The sequence below is a fragment of the Delphinus delphis genome, chromosome 21 (assembly GCF_949987515.2).
Source record: "Delphinus delphis chromosome 21, mDelDel1.2, whole genome shotgun sequence".
Taxonomy (NCBI): domain Eukaryota; kingdom Metazoa; phylum Chordata; class Mammalia; order Artiodactyla; family Delphinidae; genus Delphinus; species Delphinus delphis.
Genome location: NC_082703.1, coordinates 28,985,074 through 29,004,270, shown reverse-complemented (window position 1 = coordinate 29,004,270; position 19,197 = coordinate 28,985,074). Strand labels below are relative to the sequence as shown.

General features: G+C 46.0%; 1 protein-coding gene and 1 long non-coding RNA gene across 2 annotated transcripts in view; one reads left to right on the top strand and one right to left on the bottom strand.

The window, feature by feature from the left end:
• Positions 1 to 18,271, top strand: part of LOC132417546 (uncharacterized) — a 98,034-nt gene extending 79,763 nt beyond the window's left edge. The window contains exons 2-4 of the long non-coding RNA XR_009517870.1: positions 15,597 to 15,834; positions 17,441 to 17,647; positions 17,959 to 18,271. This is a non-coding gene — a long non-coding RNA (uncharacterized lncRNA). The remainder of the gene's footprint in view (positions 1 to 15,596; positions 15,835 to 17,440; positions 17,648 to 17,958) is intronic.
• Positions 2,640 to 19,197, bottom strand: part of MCPH1 (microcephalin 1) — a 229,417-nt gene continuing 212,859 nt past the window's right edge. Inside the window, 1 exon segment of the mRNA XM_060001202.2 lies at positions 2,640 to 2,933. Within this exon segment, the coding sequence (XP_059857185.2) occupies positions 2,733 to 2,933 (201 nt within the window). The 3' untranslated portion in view covers positions 2,640 to 2,732.

Sequence of the window (19,197 nt, the reverse complement as noted above, 5' to 3'; positions counted from 1 at the left end):
TGATGTTGAGCATCTTTTCATGTGCTTATTAATCATTTCTATATGTTTTTGTGTGAAATGCCTTTTGCCCATTCTTTATCTTCTTGTTAATGAATAAAAGTTCTTTACATAGTCTGGATACAGTTCATCAGCTATATGCTTCACAAATATTTTTCCTGGTCTCTGACTTGTCTTTTAAGTTTCTTAATGGTTTCTTTTGAACAGCAAAACTTTTTAAAACTTTGAGGTCCAATGTATGTTTTTATGAATTGTGCCTTTAGTGTCCTACCTAAAAAAATCTTTGACCTTTCAGAAGATTTCTTGCTATGTTTTCTTCTAGACATTTTACAATTTTAGGTCAGTGGTTCTCAGCTGGGAACGGTTCTGCTCTCCAGGGGAAATTTGGGGGTATCTGAAGACAGTCTAGACTGTCGCAACTGGGTGAGGTGTGCTAGTGGCATCTAATAGATAGAGGCCAGCGATGGTGCTAAACATAGTATGATGCCCAGGACAGCCCCTGCAGCACAGAATTATCTGGTCCCAAAACGCCAATAGTGCTGAGGTTGAGAAACCCTAAGTTAGGTTTCTGGTCCATTTGAGTTAACTTTTGTGTATGGTGTGAGGTAGGGATCCATGTGCATTTTCTTTCTGTGTGTGAGGTAAGGACGTAAGTGTGATAAGGATGTAAGTGTGCTTCTTTCTGTTTTTTGTTTTGTTTTATCCTACTGCGTTGAATTGACTTGGCACCTGTTTTGAAATCAACTTGACCATAAATATGATTTATACCTAGAGTCTCTATTCTCTTCCCTTGATCTGTAGTCTACCTCTATGCCAATAAGTTTTGAAATCAGGTAGTATAAATCCCCCAACTTTCTTTTTCTAAAGAAATTACTTTTTTCTACTAGGGGTTCTTTGCATTTTCATATACATTTTAGCATCAGCTTTTCAAGGTCTATAAAAACATCTACCTGGTATTTTGATGATTACATTGAATTTGTAGATCAATTTGAGGAAAATAGCCATCTTATTGAGTCTTCTAATCCATAAACTTGGTATATTTCTCCATTTATTTAGAACTTTAATTTCTCTCAGAAATGTTTTGTTAAGTATACAGATCTTATAATTCTTTTGTTAAATTTATTCCTATTTAGTTTATTTTTACATGATACTGTAACTGGAATTGTATTCTTAATTCTATTTTTGAATTGTTTATTGATAGTATATAGAAACACAATTCAGTTAGCTTTGTATATAGATTTTGTATTCTGTAATCCTGCTAAACATGCTTAATCTACTTTTTTCTTTAATTCCTTATAATTTTCTACATATAGTATCATGTGATCTGAGAATAGTTTTACTTCTTCATTTCCAGTCCGTATGCCCTTAATTCCTTTCCTGGCCTTCTTCTCTCAGTAGAATCTCTGATATAATGTTGAACAGAAGTGGTGAGAGCCACATACCTTTCAAAATTAAAAAAAAAAAAAAAGTTCAGAATTCTGAGACACTTTTAGCCGTATGTGTTTTGGGTAAGGGGTTGCAAATCTCTAGTAACGAACTTTTAGGCTTGTTGGCAGGATTAAATGAGGTACCACATAGAAAATGCTTAAAGCCAGGCACAAATCAGTGTGCTCATAAGAGATGAGCTTTTAGAGAGAGAATCTTCAGTGGCTCCTGGCAGGCTGGCATCAGGAATCTTAGCTGTGAGGATGCAGGCCTGGGTGGACGTGTGACCTGGGTGGCACTCCGTGGCTGATGTGGCCGTGGGATGGAGTTCTTTGTGGCTTGTCTCCACCGGGAGTCAGCACGGTTTTGTCAGCTGCCTCGGGAACGTTTGGTGCGATGGGAGCTCTGCCGTAGTATTGATACCTGAGCCTCAGAGTCGCCAAGCCCAGGAGGCAGTGGGTGTAGTGACACGGGATTTACAAGGTGGAGGAAGGCCTCCGGCCTGCCGAGCTGCACTGAGGCTCAACGTTGTTGAGGCAGGAGTATTATGAGGGGACTTGGGGTATACGTTATATTAACACCAAGAGAAAACCCTTCATTATTTCCACGTGCATCGTTACTGCCCTTCTAGGAGCGTTATTCTAGAAGTTGATCCCTCGTATTTGCTGAGGGACTTGACATTTATTTGAGGTAGAAAGAGCAGCTGAGATGAGTGACAGATAAACAACACGGAGGGGACAGTACCACGAGGGAGTCTAACTGGCACCTTCGGCCCTGCTGGGATTTAGCATTTCTCTCCTACACAAGGTGACCGGCCAGCGTGTGTACGATTTGGCCCGAATGCCCGTTTCCTGCAGGGGATGGCGAGCATCCTGGTGGCCTGCAGAGGCCCTGGTCTCCTGTGGGTGAGGCTCTCCTCACCAGAAACCAAGCTTGCAGAGGCGGGGCTACTTTGATGGCGCTAATTATCATTAACTGCGGCTCCTCAAACCTGTCCTTATCATTATTTTGAGAAGAATCTCGGGTACATAAGGTGATAACGGACCAACATCCTTCACACCGGGTAGATGATACGTTAATAAAGAAACGTAGAAACTCAGGGGGCTCTTTGTTCTCGGTAATAGAACAATGTAATTTCCATCCTTTATTTAACAGTATGGCTCTTCAGTGATAGAGGTTCTGGGACCTCTCAGTTATGATCATAACTAGGACACACAGACTGGCTTTAATAGAAAAGGCCCAACAGGGTGGGTCAGTGCTCCCCTGAGACACACACCCAGGCATCAGAAAGCCACACAGAGGAGCTTTCTTCACGTGAAAACCACAACACACACAGGCGGCAGACGTGACGGTGGAGAAAGGCATCCTTCCTGCGTCCGCCCCTCCCCTCGCTTGAGCGTCCGGGGACGCCGGGGCGGGCTGTTAGCAGCAGCCACGGGTTGAGCGGTGTCTCCTTCACGGCAGCAGCGGGCGGTTCTCTGAGGCAAAGACCTTGTGCTGAGTGACTGAATCTAGAGGAAGAGAAGCAGGTTAGCACTGACAATGGCCAGCATGTGGTAAGACGACAAACTCATCACAGATACGCAAATCATATATAAAATCGTCAGTGGTCCTGGGCAGCACGGTCCGTATGTCCACAGGTCCATGTGGCACATGTGGCTATTTAAAATGAAGCAAAATCACATCAGTGATTCAGTTCCTCAGTCGCACCAGCCACATCTCAAATGCTCAGTCGTCACGTATCCTATTAGATGTGGCACACACAGGGCATGCCCTTCATGGCAGAACGTTCTAGTAGACAGGAAAGTCTGCCCAGTCCACGATGTGGGAGATCCAAATTCTAATCTCAGCTACAGCAAGTACTCTTTGGTACAAGGCAGAGTATAAATCATGAAAATCCCACGAAGGGCCCTGGCCCAGGATGAGCCACAGGTGCAGGGGACGAGGCCAACACAGCTGTGCCTGCAGCGCCTCCAGGCAGGCCCTTTACCCTTAATGCCGGACGGCTGACCGCTTCCGGCCCTTCTGCTGCTGTTAGAATGAGAGAGGTGTGCAATGGACTGTCAGTGCTGACCGACTGACAAATTAAAGTTAACTTATTGATTAGTATTATTATCCAGAGGGTGAACGATGACTGTATATTTGAAGGACCTTAAGAAGTCAGGGTGATGAGCAATAGGACATGGAAAGCTTTGGTGGTTGTGAGATACAAAGCAGAAAAAATGGGTTTCTTTTATGAATAAAATAAAAAAAATAGCTTATCTTAGTTATAGCTCAAGCCAGTGCCCCAGAATTTAATCACAGCCCTCCCACTACAAATGCACTTCCACAAGGCGGTCTGACCTGGTAGCTGCATCTCAGAGGATCATTAATGTTTGCTATATATATTATATACATTATATAATTATAATTAATAATACATACAATAGAACCTTAACAGTTATTATTGATACCCAGCATACCACTTAACTCTCTCTACAACACTGAAGTATTATTATGATTTACATTTTAATGTTATTAGTCCTTTATTCACGATTTGTGTTGCATATATTTTCTGTTTGTTGCTTGCCTTTCGACTTTTCTTATGCAAACGTTTATATATATATTCAAATTACATCAATCTTTTATTGCATTTGGATTTTGAATCACAGGTAGAAAGCCTTCCCTATACCTGGTTATAAAATAATTCAGCCATATTTTCTTCCAGGTTTTAAAAAACCTGTTGATTCAATGTTTACATTTAGATTTCTGACAGGATGTCATTTTCGAAAGCCAGAGAAGACTGCCAAAAGGATGATGCTTTTTCTTAATTAATCTAAAAATCCAATATAATCCCCAAATTCCAAATGTTTGTTTAAAAAAAAACTTGACATGCTTCTTCTGAAGTTTATATGGGGGAAAAATGCACGGGAAGACAACTTTGAAAAAGAAGAATGCGAGAGAATTTGACATACTAGATAGTGAAACATACTATAAAATTACGGTAGTAAAACAGGTAATTAGCACAGAATAGATAAATAGATCAGTGGAAGAGAACAAACTCCAGAAACCCACCCGTGCATATGTGGGAGTTTAAGAGCTGCTTCAAGGGAGCATTAAAAATCATTGGAGAATAGCTAAGTTATTAAAGAGATGGGATGATCCCTTATATCCCACAATGACTGCATTACAGATGGATTAATGCTCTAAACGTTAAAAAACTGTGAAAGTATTAATAGAGACAGGAGATGAGTTTAAAATTCAGGGTAGGGAAACCTTCCTACGTGAAACCTCAGTGTAGGTGCTGTGGAGAAACGGAGGTATTTGATTCCATCCAGAATAATAATTAAAAATTAGGGCTTCCCTGGTGGCGCAGTGGTTGGGAGTCTGCCTGCTGATGCAGGGGACACGGGTTCGTGCCCCGGTCCGGGAAGAATCCCACATGCCGCAGAGCGGCTGGGCCCGTGAGCCATGGCCGCTGAGCCTGCGCATCCGGAGCCTGTGCTCCACAATGGGAGAGGCCACAGCAGTGAGAGGCCCGCGTACCACAAAAAAAAAAAAAAAAAAAAAAATTAAAACCCATAGAAAACACCATAAACAAACATAAGAGACAGAGAGGATCTTATATTTATCACAAAAGGTTACAGTTCATACTATACAAATATGCTGTAAAACAATGTGGAAAAGAGAAACAGCCCAATGTAAAAACAGGCAAGAGATGAGAACTGGCCGTTCATGACCTATGAATCCCCCCTCTAGGTACTCATGCTCATGAGTAACTGAGTAATTACGGCATATACATTAAGTAATGAGATCACCAAATATTGAAAATATGGGTAAAGTCTGGTACTGGTGAGGGTCTGGGGAACGGGAATATCCAGGTACTGTTAGTAAGACTGTAAGCTGGTACAGCTGTGTGGATCAAGGTTTAAGGTACACACAACCCTAGGGCTCAGTAATTCCTCTTCTACGAATCCCTTTTACAGAAATACTCCCGCCTGGGACTGGGCCACACTAATTATAGCTCAAGACAGTCTCTTAAAATTGAATTCAAATCATTCCAATTAGAACACACACACACACACACACACAGAATTTATAGAAGCAGAAGCAGTGGAAATAACCCCAAATGTCTAATTGTAAGGAGTGTGTAAATTAGTCACAGCACCTCCAATGGTTAAAAAGAACCAGGTTACTGTTTGTGTTAAAATGGAAGGATCTTCTAAACACAGAGTTGGGATAAAAACTCATGAACGATATGTGATCCTCCTTTTATAGAAAACAAACCCTCAATGCATAGGTTTATATACATTTATTTCTATGTAAATACGTGTTAAATCTGAAACACACAGTTCAATCTTAAGTGTCGTTACTTTAGGGAAGGGTAGTAAGATTTTGGGTCTTTATGTATTTCTCTATTGTTTGAATTCTTTGACCATGAAATCAAGCGTCACTGTACACCATCCATCCATCCATCCATCGTGGTGGGGAAAAAAGACTGGCTGGAGAAGGGTGCAGTTTTAAATTCAGATAAAACAGAAGCGACAACAAAGCCTGTGGCTGGCCCCTCCCACCTCTTCGATGGTGCTGCCTGAGGAATTAACCCCCTGCGCACGGTGCTGTGCAGAGTGGGACCAGGAGAACACTTGAGGACTGAGTAATAGCTGAGAGCCAGGACAGCTGTGTCCAGGGAGCCCCTCTCGGCTCCAAGTTCCCTGCTGTAAACACACGCACGGAGAGTGGTTTCTATCCAAGTTCATTTGGCATCTGAAGACAGCCACGTCCCCAGATTCCAGTGTCTCGTCAGGTGCACGATCCTCAAACACCCCATAAAACATGACCACAAGACAGATGTTAGAGCAATGCCCGTCCCAGCCAGCGGAAAGGGAGACAAATAGTACACAAGCAGCTCCCATGAAATTTAAATTGGAAAGAAAAAAACCCAGGTTTTGTTTGTTTGTTTTTTGAACAGAGTTATTCAGCGGGTCTTGGCACACGTATCTGCACACGTTAAAGTTCACTGGCCATGATTCTGTGTGCTTGGGATGTGGAATCAACATGCCACCAATGTTTTTTTTTTCCTTTTTTTTAATAGTGGGACAGGCAAGTCACTTTATTGAACTAAGACTCCAATTGCCAACAGCCGGACGTGGCTAACGGTCCTTGTGCAGAGTTTGGGGACCCTCAGGGTGCTGCTGGGAGCTTTATCTTGACTTACCAAAATGAGCTATGAATTTTAGGGCTGGGAATCCTCAGTATCTGTGTAGCCAGATATCCACGCATAAGGGGTCACCTCTACTACTCTGCAGAGCGAAGGTCCCCCAGCAGACACCAAATATTCCTGAAGTCCTTTCTGATGCTGAGCCCGGCCCGTACTTCTCTCTGGACCCACACCGAGCAAGTCTGTCTCCCTCTGCACGTTGATTCCTCTTCTGAATAAACCAGTCCCTTCTCTGCTTCTTCACGGATCCTTACCGTTCTCCCGGGGGCTCAGAACCCAAGTCTAGGACTCATCTTCTATTCTCTTTCCTAACACAGCACAGTGTCCAATCTGCCAGCAAGTGCAATTGGCTCCAGAGTTTTTATTTAACATATTAAACAGCTTCACACCACCTCCATCGACAGTACCCTGGTCCTAACCACCATCATTTATCACCTGAGTCACTGCAAGAGCCTAAGATCACTCTCTCTGCTTCTATTTAAAAATATGTCTTAGAGTCCATTTCCCCTTCTTAAAATCCTTTGACTTCTATTTATTCTTAGAACAAAAACCACACCTCTAACTACTGTCCACCGGGCCTTGTGTGGTCCAGGCTCTGCTGCTTTCCCCCCCATCGCTCTGTGCTCTAGACCCACTGCCTCTGCCCACCTCTCATCCTTGACCCTAACTGTTCCCTTAGCTCCACATGAGCTCATCCCTCTGGACCACATTCAGAGCTCAGCTCAAACACAGCTCCTCGGTAAGGAGCCCACCTCAATGTCTCTCTCCATACTCATACCCTGTTTTCTTCATAGCATTTATCACCATCGGGATTAAAAAGAAATGCCCATCTTTAGAATGTAAGTCCCACGGGAAAAGGGCTGTACCCTTTTGAGAGATGCTCAAGAAATACTGCGTAAATGAATGAATGACCTGATGCCATGCGGGATATCTGAAGGAAACAGCAGTTCTCAGCATTTTTTTTCTGCTCTGATACTGGGCTGGAGACTTTCACATATCTGATACTTTTCCAAGGGTATAGCGCGAATTTGCACTGTGTCTTAGACAAGACAATCTAGTTTATTCCTAGCATGCCAACTTTTCCTTTCCACCCAAGAAACATAAGTGAAATGATACGACAGGGCTAGCTTTGAGTTCACTATATTTCTATTACATTTACTACTGGGCATCGGAATACTAATGATTTTAGTAAGTGGATCATAAATAAAGACCAACCTTGCTGAATTGGTTACAACGATTCTCTTAGATTTTTCTAGATACACAACTATATCGTAGGCAAATAAAATGATTTTTTCCCTTCCTTTCTAATTCTGATCCTTCGTTTGTGTTTCTTATTTTATCCCCTTGACTAGGAACTCTAGAACGTTGCTGAGACACAAGGGTTGATAGCCATATGTATTTTGTACCTGACTTAAACCTTAAACTAAGATTTTCACTGTTAAATATATGTTGTAGGTTTTTTATAGATACCCTTCACTGTGTGAAGAAAGTGCTCTTATTCCTAGCTGATGAAGTGTTTTTTGTTTTTATCATGAGTGGGTACTGCATTTTCTCTAATGCTTTTAAACATCTACTGAGAAAAATCAATGGATTAGGAAAAAAGATTGAATGATATTTATTTCTACATTCTTTGGTTAAACCCTACCTGACTATATGTTTCTTAACACACTGCTAAATTTAATCTGTAAATATTTTATTTGGGATTTTTTTTTTTTTCCCCTGCGGTAGGCGGTTCTCTCAACGTTGTGGCCCCTCCCGTCATGGAGCACAGGCTCCGGACGCGCAGGCCCAGCGGCCGTGGCTCACGGGCCCAGCCGCTCCGCGGCATGTGGGATCCTCCCGGACCGGGGCACGAACCTGCGTCCCCTGCATTGACAGGCGGACTCTCAACCACTGCGCCATCAGGGAAGCCCTATTTGGGATTTTTATATCCATATTCACAAACGAGTTTGGGCTAGCCTCGTAAAATGAGGTGAATAACTTTTCTATGCAGTAATGTGTAATGTTTGGTAAAATTTACTGTTAAAACTATCTAGGCGGAGGTGTCTTAAAAACGATTTTCTTGTGGTAAAACAGTCATAACTTAAAATTTACCATTTAAGCCATTTTAAGTGTACAATTCAGTGGCATTAAGTACATTCGCAATGCTGTGCAACCATGACCGCTCCTCATTTCCAGAACTTTCTCATAATCCCAAACACGATCTCTGTGCCCATTAAGCAATAACTCCCCATTCCCCTCCCCCCACCTTAGACGCGATTACCCTCTGTTATAATTTCTCTATGAATCTGCCTGTTCTAGGTAACTCATAGAAGTGGAATCATACAGTACCTGTCCTTTTGTGACTGGCTTCACTTTAACATAATGTTTTCAAGGTTCCTTAATGTTGCAGGTTTAAGAACAGCTTTCCTTTGTAGGGCTGGATAGTATTCTACTGTTTGTATGTATCCCATTTTGTTATCCATTCATCTGTTAATGGACACTTGGTTGCTTCTGCCTCTTAGCTGTTGTGAACGATACTGCTGTAAACACAGGCGTGTAAATATTTGAGTCCCTGCTTTCAAATCTTTTGGATATGTATCCAGAATTGGAATTACTAGGTCATAGGGTAGTTTGTTTTTTTTTAAATTTTTTGAGGAACTGCCGTTTTACATTCCTGCCAACAGTACACGAGATTCCACTCTCTCCACGGTTTGTTTTGATAATAGCTGTGGTTTTGATATGCATTTCTCTAATGATTAGTGATGCCGACCATCTTTTCATGTGCTAATGTCGTCACTGGAGAAAGGTCTAATCAACTCCTTTGCCCGTTTTGTACTCAGGTTTTTTTGTTGTTGAGTTGTAAGAGTTCTTTATAGCTTTCGGATATTAACCACTATTATTTCCAAGTAGCTTTTAAGAGCGGTGGTCACCTTTTTTCTTGCATGTGTCCAAGTCACTTGAGACAGAGACGGGTGAGTCAGTCCTTCAGGTCTCCCAGGCAGATGAGAGCAAATAAGGTCTCTGTTCAGGGAGGGGAACTGGGAAACCAAGACTGTCGGGGTGAGTAAATGGCACAGGACTTTCCTACTGCTGTAAACATGGCTTTGCTTGGTTGGGCGTTTGCCTGGTGGCCGTAAAGCTTTGATTTTTTTCCCAGAGCTCCTGAAAAGTTGGTTCTGACGGCTTCTGCTTGTTTCTTCCACGTTTCTGTGGGGAGACAAGGGCCTGGAGCTTCCCAGTGTGCCATCTTGCTGCCATCACTCTGCAGGCGACTTTTGTGTTGGGTGGTGAGGCATCCTTCAGATTACAATTCTTTTTTTTTTTTTAATGGTTGAAACTGTTTAGATTTTCTATTTCTTGAATCGATTTTGGTAACATTTTTCTAGAAATTATCCATCTTGCCTATTTTTAAATTTACTGGCATAAAGTTATTCATCATGAGCTCACGATTTTTAGCTATCTTTACTGTATCTGTGGTTGTAGCCCCAATTTCGTTCTTAGTTTTGTTCATTGGACTCTCTTCTTTTTCACTGTTTCTAGAATTTTGATTTTGTTTTCCTCTCCCCCCCACCCAAAGAACAGATTTTTCTCTTTGCTTCAGTTTTGTTAATGTTTGATGTTCTCTTTATTCTTTCTTTCTCCTACATCCCTCTGTATTAACTTCTTACTACATATTCACCTTCAAGCGCCACAGTTTAAGAAAAATTGAGTCAAAAAGGAAAATGAGATCATTTAATCCGATGACTTTCCCTCTTCCTGCAAATCGGGGAAAGCTTCTTGTGCCTGTGCTTTGACGTGGACACGCTGAGCTCAGCCCAGCGTGTGGGGTGTCGGGGTCCGTCCCGCGCAGTTTGAGAACCACCGCGGTGGTGGGTGCACGAGTGAGGAGAAGGTGCGGTGACCGAGCTGCACGAGATCTGACTCTTTACAAACGCAGACTCTCGGCTGGGAGGTGGGCAACCAGGAACTCTGGGTCTGCAATTCACCACGCGGCTCTGGCCCAGGAATTCAGATTGCTCACTTTCCTCATCACCAAAAGGAGTCGTTTCCTGTCGATCATCTCAGAATTCATTTCGAGCAGCTTCACTCTGATAGGGCTGCCATCTCCAAACACTGCCCATCGTGTGGCTTGAACAACAGACATTATTTTCTCACGGTCGTCAGCCGGGTGGGTTTCTCCCGAGGCCTCGCTGCTTCTCTGTCCTCACGAGGTCTTTCCTCTGTGCGCACATCCCTAGTGTCTCTTCCCTTATAAGGTCATCGGTCCACATAGATCAGGGCCACACTTAGGACCTCATTCCGCTTTAGTCACCTCTTTAGGGGCCCTGTCTCCACACACAGTCGCAGCCTAAGGTCTGGGATTTAGGACTTCAGCACAGGCCTCTGTGGGGACCAGCTCAGTCCACAGCACGAGCTCCATCACTTAGGCAGTTAGCGATGAACACCGTAAACCTAACATGCAACAACAGCGCAAACCTGGAACACAGACGAGATGCTCCTAGGATCCCTGACGGTGTCTCCGTGATCAGGAAACCCTAGGGCCTGGGGCTGTAACAAACGCCCTGTTCAGAGCGCGTGGGTCTGAGCCAGTCTCGTGTCAGCCCTCAGTGGAGACGGCCATCCTGCCAGTGTGCACGAGGCCCACGCGCTATCAGTGATTTTTCCCTGAGAACACTGACATGGGGAGACATTCAAATCAAATGCTTTTTTATAAGTTATAAGAAAGTCATGCCGAGGCAAGACTTCTTTTTTTTTTTGGCAAGGCTGTTGAGACTATTACATTATGTTCCCACAACAGTATAAAATGTATGCTTTATCACTTGAATGTAGCCCAGACAATAAAAGGGCGCCCGAGACTGGAAACGTGCCTATGAGAAAGGCCAAACCAACCTGCAGTGATAAGACCAGTGGGGATAAAAAGAGTGAAAAATGGTTACAGCTCAGGCCGCTGACCTGCGATGGATGCCCATGGGCCCCGCCACGCCAGCGGGTACCTCAGACCCCAGGGTCTTCGTCTCTTAATGTGTAAGATGGGAACTATACTCTGTGGGCGTGTGGAGGAAACCAGAGTACTGGAAAGTGCTTCAAAACATAATACGTCTTTACCAACATCAGGTAAAGGTGACATTTTTCTTCCTGCTGCCGGAAATCTGACTTTTGTTTTCCCGTGTATTTTCATACATATTCAAGTGCCACAAGTGTGGTCTTTCTTAAAAATCCCCATTCCTCCTCCTGGGTGAATGATTCATCAAGAATCTTGGCCTAAGTATGCTGCTGTTTCAGGGAAAACAGACTCTGGGGAATGACTTGGGAACACAATCGGGACTGGTCCAGTGGCTTCGTCAGGAGGCAGCTCGGTGTGTGTGAGCTTCTGCTCGGAGCCAGTGAGTAAGACGTGGCTTAAGTTTCACGTGTGGAGCCCTAGTGGGAGACTTCTTAAGTTCACACCGTTCTAGGCCAGCAACACCAGGCGGTAGGATGATCATTTAACAGTTTTTAAAAAAATATTCAAAAACATTGGGTCATTGTTTTTAAGATACAGTGAAGGGATAGAAGTTTTATCGGACAGATTACAGTGCTAGGATGTCAAAGGTCCTGGGGAAAGTGTCCACATCTGCCCCCGCCAAGGGGGAGTTTCTAATGGCCAAAAAAGTCTCCTCCTTGCCTGTCCCCTGTGACTCTATTAGGTCTGCAAAAACAAAGACCCCATAAAATATAGGAATAAGTGTAAAGGTACTAAAAAATCCTAGAACCTGGGCTTCCCTGGTGGCGCAGTGGTTGAGAGTCTGCCTGCCGATGCAGGGGACACGGGTTCGTGCCCCGGTCCGGGAGGATCCCACATGCCGCGGAGCGGCTGGGCCCGTGAGCCATGGCCGCTGAGCCTGGTGTCCAGAGCCTATTCTCCGCAACGGGAGAAGCCACAACAGTGAGAGGCCTGCGTACCGCAAAAAAAACAAAAAACAAAAAAAACCTAGAACCTTTATTTTGGAAGGTAAATTACAAATCTGAAAGTGGGCACACCAAGCTACGTTCAAGATTTTAAAAACAGTTTGAATAAAATAATGAGCTCTCGGGGATTCGACCTCACACAGCACTTGATATTCTAGTTGGAACAACTCTAGTTGATGAATTCTGAGTACTGCTTTTCATAAGTTATCACAAAATGACTTTTAAACTGGTGCTTTAACATGGTTTTAATTTTAATTTAAAAGTGGTTTTATTGCTAATTTTAATTTCACATTTTGACAATAAAATATTCTCTGGAAGTGTCTGTACTGAAAGCTAATGGGAAGGATAAAAGTCTCCAAGAGAGACAATGCTGCTTTGGCAAAAGGTCAGGAACGATTTTTTACGTGTCAGTGGGTCCCGTTGCCCGGCGGTCCTGGACACTGCCCCCTGCAGATGGGAGAGATTTTGCACCCCCGTGTTGTCTCCTCCGATCATCGTGTTTACTACTCTGTCTCGTACACGAGGTAAGTAAAATTAGGTCCAGAGAGACCCAGGTGACTTGCGTCTGGTCAGAGAACAAGCTAGTGGCAGAAAAGGTGATGCCCTAGATTGTGTGTTTTGTAGGTTTGTGCATATGTGTAGAGACAGAAAAATGAAATCTCCTTCATCTGCACAAAGCTGGAGCTATTGTATCGTACTTCCGTTCAGAAAGAGATGCATATAAACTAACAGAACATGTATTTTTCAAGTATTTAACACTCACACGACAAGGCTGGGGAGGACCCAGTGCAGACGGGGCCTCGGGACTGATGTTACAGGTGAGGACTTCACCGTGCCGAGAGCCGAGGATTCCAGGACACACAGTACCTGGGAGGTGCCAAGGGCACACGTAGATGGTGCGATCAATGAGAAATCAGAAACAGGACATGAATTATGGGAGGGGAAAGAAACAAAAACCTAGGTCCGCAGTTCCAGCTCTGAGACTCAAAGAACTCCAAAGGGCCCTGTGGAAATTACACCCTGGGCTTCAAGCAGGTAGACATTCACCTCCTGAAAACCCACCATCGGGGGGTCAAGTGGCCAAACCCCAGGAGGAACCAGGCTGACCTGTGCACAATCCATGCACAGAAGTGCACCGGGGCCAGGAAGGGGCCGGCTGAGGTCCCCAACCTGGAAATAAGAGGAGTGCAGACCGAGGCTTCGGCCCTCTGCACGGCGCATGATTGCAGACTTTGGAAAGACTAGTTGTTGATGTGGGCTGTTGATATCAATCCTGTGCACAGTTCTGTTAGCTGAATGAGGCTCTTTTTTTTTTTTTTTTTTTTGGCGGTACGCGGGCCTCTCACTGTTGTGGCCTCTCCCGTTGCGGAGCACAGGCTCCGGACGCGCAGGCTCAGCCGCTCCGCGGCATGTGGGATCTTCCCAGACTGGGGCACGAACCCGTGTCCCCTGCATCGGCAGGCGGACTCTCAACCACTGCGCCGCCAGGGAAGCCCGAGGCTCCTTTTTTAAAGCACAATTCTGGTCTCTAGTCGGTGTCATTTTGATACATGCACTTTTCTAAAAACCAAAACCAGAACTTCTGTTTCAGAACACTGGATGTTTTGAGGGCTATATTCTTGGCATTTAGAAAAGAGTAAACAGCCTCTCTTGGCTTCTGGACTGTAGCTAAAACCATAGGTATTTTGAAATTAGTTTCCAGGCAAAGAATAAATTACTCTGCACCAGAAAGTAAAAAATGACTTTTGATTGTCATACTTTAAAAATATATCAAAGGCTGACCAACAGTCACTTAAAAGATATTCATAAAATGTGGTTATTATAAACGAATGCAACCTGGACAAACATGGTCTCTGCTAACGTGTCAAAGGATAATGTCTAGGAAGGGGTGAGAAAAGCCAGAAGTTTGGGATTTAGAGGCAAGGAAAGTAAATAGGAAGATTGAAAAAGAAACCTAGGCAGAGAGAGAGAGCGAGCACACTTAAGACGTAAGGATCTTGGCCAAAAGTGCTGAAACAGGGCTCATTCAATGTCATGGCTTGAACTATGTCCCCCAAAGGCCACAGGTTGAAGCCCGAACCCCCGGGACCTCAGAATGGGACTGTGTTTGGGTAAAGGGCCTTTAAAGAGCTACTTAAATTGAGGTCATGAGGGTGGGCCCTAATCCAGTGACTGGTGTCCTTATAAGAGGAGATGGGGACGCGCAGGGAAGGCCACGTGAAGACACGGGGAGAGACGGCTCCCTGCAAGCAGGAGCGACGCCTCGGAGAAAGCAGCCCCGAGGACACTTTGATCTCAGACGCCTGGTCCCCAGAGCTGAGAATACCTCCCTGCTGTCTCAGCCCCGTGGTCTGTGGTGCCGTACCGCAGCCAGGCCGACTAGTACGTTCATCCAAACCCAGTGGAGCCCCAAGTTCACCCCACCATGCTCGACTACATCACATACGCTGCCCGAGTCTGCCTCCCCTGGGCCCCTGCAGCCCCCAGAGCTGGGGTAACAGACGAAGCCCCTTGTTGCTGGTGTCAGCCTCCAGCCTCCCAGGAATCGGGGCTCATCTGGCACTACCTCCTCCCCTGCAGGCTCGAGGGGGGTGTTTTGCCCAACGTAGCAGAATCGACGCCAGACACCCACGTCACATTCACACAACACTTGCTTTTAGAGATAAAAGCCCCAGTCCTTTTGTGCTAAAACGTACCACTTGGAGCACGCGGACAAACGAGCATCAGGACAAGTGCCTGAAAGGGAGGGACAGTGGCGGGTCCTGGCAGCCGGCGCTGGCCGAGACCCCAGACGCAGAGCGAGGCAGTCACGCAGTGGGAGGGCCCAGGAGCTGGGGGCGGCCAGGCTGGTGCCGTGGCCTCGCGGCTGGGGCAGCTCGGGGTCTACTGGGTCTTTCACACGAGCCGGGAGATCAAGTGGCACAATTCTAATAGGATTTCCTTTGTCCCCGCGAACTGCACCTGGGCTGACAGTAAAAAGCAGGAATGTCTCGGTGGGCTTGTAACAGATGAAAGTCACAGGAGGGTTTTTCTCTTTTTACAGGACTCTGTTAAAGCAGATACGTGGACACTGAGATACCCGGCAGAGGCCCCCAGGCTGCGTGCAAGGGGGCATGGGCCTGAGGCTCCCCTCTGAAACCTGGTCCAGTGGCCAGGCTCTGAAGGGGACCCCCAATGGCTACTGCAATCACAAGGCACCTCCCTGTTACCCCCGAGCCCCCCCCCAGGACACAGCGTCGTCTTGTGCATGGGTTCCTACCTAAGATCCACCTTTCCGACAGGTACGTGACTGTCGCCGCCTTCTTTCTTGGGACGGGTCCGATGCAGATGCTGGCCTGGCGAGGGACGTGCGTGACCCAAACCCCGCACAGCACGACCAGCTCCCCCAGCTTGGCTCTGAGCAGGCCACTGGCCGGGGTAATGAACAGGGTCGGCTGATCGGCAAACAGGGCTCCCCGGTACCGCCTGGTGGACGAGAGGCGCTCCTGGCGGCAGAACTGTGGGCAAAGGCGGGGGGAGGGTTACTCCCAACCAATTCATTGTTCACAACAGGCCGACTGCAAGGCTCACGTCCTTTTTCAGAAAAAGAACAAACTGAAGGTGAGGTTGCACACACTCAGTGAATTCTGAGGATCCAGGGGAGATGATGCCATTTAATGATAACGACGGATAATAAGCAGTGACGTTTCCTGGAGCAGCCTACAGGCAAAACTCCAAGCAAACAAATTTATAGGGAAAAAAAAAAAATGTTTAGGCCTTTGAATTACTACAAATTCTAAACCAAATTATTGAAAAGTAATCAACTGTTCAACTGAGGGAGGAGAACGGCCTCTGCATTCTGAGTAACCCAGAGGAATGTGGAGGCAGGAGCCTTGCGGGACACAAGTGCCCTCGGCACCGGGACAGCATCCTTCGTCCCGGGCTCAGGGTTCCCAGAGCAAGTGACGCCACAGCCCCGAATGGCTGTAAATCCAGCCTCATGGGGTCAAGGGTGTAAATGGCAAAGCACAGAGCAGAAGTCCTAGCTGTGCCCTGCTAGGCCAGGTCGGGGAGGGGTGCGTCCTGATGGAGGGGGGAGATGATGGGACGCGGTTCCGAGACGGGGGCCTTGAACTGCCCGCCCTTCTGTGCTGATAAGGTCACGTCGGCCGGCTGGCCAGAGGCACAGTGGGGAGGCCCCGCTGTGCTACACGCTCATGTCACTAACTCCAGGTTCATGGAGACTTCTCTATGTGCAAATGCCCTCTGGGATATGTTGACGGTTATCTGCCATCCACATCTGAGTGCTTTAACCCCCATGTTTCCCTGAGGACAGAACTGAACATCTGAGATCAGCAGCTCAGAGAAATTAAGGACTTTGACGGGAGGTCTGTGGGAAAAGAGGTGAAGGGGTGCCTCTCAGAGGAGGGGCCCGGGTGGGCGGGTGAGGGAGCGCCCGTTACCCAGAGGACAGTGGGTGGCTAGTACGGGAGAGGGGCTGACCCCGGGGTGGGCAGGCAGCGAAGAAGGTGTTCCTCAGTCCTCCACTCCGACAAAGTCTGAGAAAGAAGAAATTGTCCCCCTACTAGGTGTTCATGCTCCTTTCCTTTTGAAGAAGATGATCCTACTGTAACAGCGACATCAGCAACAACAAAAACCCCCCAAGACCCCACTGCAACATCAGTGGAACTGATTTGATAAACAAGGCCGTGGATTCATTCTCTTTTCTCACCCCAGCCTTGAATTTTGCCATAAGCTTTGATACATTCCACAGCTTCCCTTCGACTTGGGTACCTAACAGGACAAATGACCATTCTCCCCGTGGGGTACCTTCGTTCACGCTGTCACTTACTCTCAACATCCCTGAGATGCAGGGAGTGGAAAGGGTCATTCCTTTAATTTTTGCAGATGAAGACACTGAGGCAGAAGAGATTTGCTTTGGTTCAACGTGACTCGAGCTGCAAGGAAAAACCCACCATCCGTAAACTCAGTGAATCACTGGGCCACCCTGCCCTGAAGCTGGGGATCAAGAATCTTACTAAAGTTGGATGTAGTCACACGTCCTAAGAAGTAGTTGCAGAGGTTGATAACTGAAACAATACCGAAAGGAATACAGTAAGCTGAGTGTCCCTGGGCTTTCTGTTACTCAAATCCACTCCTGTCTTTTCCTCCTTAACGGCAAGGCATGGTGGTTTTTTGGGTGCTGACCTCTGCAGGGCCATGTGTTCAAGATAGGGGTCCCTTCCCAGCCCAAGGGGAAGACTCAGGCTGGGTCCAGGCCAACCACAGGGATCCCCTTTCCCTTTCGAAGGACAGGGTCAAGCGTGGGCTGGACCCGATCCCGGCCAGTGGGACCTGAGAGTGAGCCTGCTGGGGGCAGTTTTTCCTCACCTACTAACATAAGCAACTTTGTCTTGTCGACAAAGGACACCCAGAATTCCTGAAGCCACCCGAGGACCCTGGACACCCTGAGAACAAGCAAGTGGGAAGAGGGGAAGCCCTGGATCCCAGGTAACAAATGCTTCTAAGCCACTGGCCTGACCAAACTGGGAATTGGCCTCCTCTTGTCCTTTTAATGTCAGGGGAAAAAAAAAAATCTTCATTTTTAAGCTACTCTTCGTTGAGGTTTTTGTTTGCAGAAGCCCAAGCAACCGAACGCTGCAGTTCTCATGACCCTGCCCCTTACCAGAGGTGAGAGTTTGCTGTATATTTTTCTAAATTCTGTACAACACACATATACTTGGGATAGTTTTTCTTGATCAAGGATGTATCTTGGTACACAGAAGAGCAGTAACTCAAACCTGTTTTAATCCAGCAGAAAGGACGTAAGTGAGCCTTTCTCATGTTTAGAATGCGCCTTCGGAAGCTAATCGGATGCTTCCTTCTTTCCCGCCCACATTTATTGAACACTTACTCTCTACCAGGCACCTGCAAAGTGCCAGGAAGCAAAGCTGATTGAGATGCAGTCCCTGACTTCAGTTTAAAGCACGTACTGCGAAAGTCAATAAATGAAAACGCTTCCCTTTATTTATTTATTCAGCTTGCAATCAGAGGAAGTAAAGAATTACAAGGATCTGATTCTTCACTCAAAATAATTGAGACTAGGTGCGTGCTGACTTTCCGATCCTAAGTAAAATAATTTCTGGGGAAGTTTAATCAAGATTTAGTTTACTTAAAATTAAATTTAGGAATTTATCCTCCAAATACACTCCCCGATGTACATAAGGACATGTGTGTAGAGGAGTTCATTGCCACAGAAACAGCGATGATTGGCAGGTTTTTTATAAATATAATAGGACACCTGATTCTTCTTACTGCTGAGTTTTAGTTAAAACCTTCCGCTTACTGAAATGAGTTAAGTATGGGATACACCCCCAATACTCCCTTTACTGTCCTCAGTCCCCGTGCTTTTGCTTCCTGGGTCCTCGTGACTGATGGGCCTCAGAGGTACCAGTGCAGCCTTACCCTGGAGCCCAGGCTCTGCTCTGAAGGCACAGATCATAAAATTGCTTTGCTACTGCCCTTGACCTTGCCTTAAGGGTTCTGACTGCGGCAGTCAACTTTCCTGTCTAGCAAAGCATCATTCTGTCCCCACGGGTACGTTGTAAACAACGAGAATTGTGAGGCTGCGAGCAGCCCAGGTTAACAGAGTGGCCGAGAGAGCG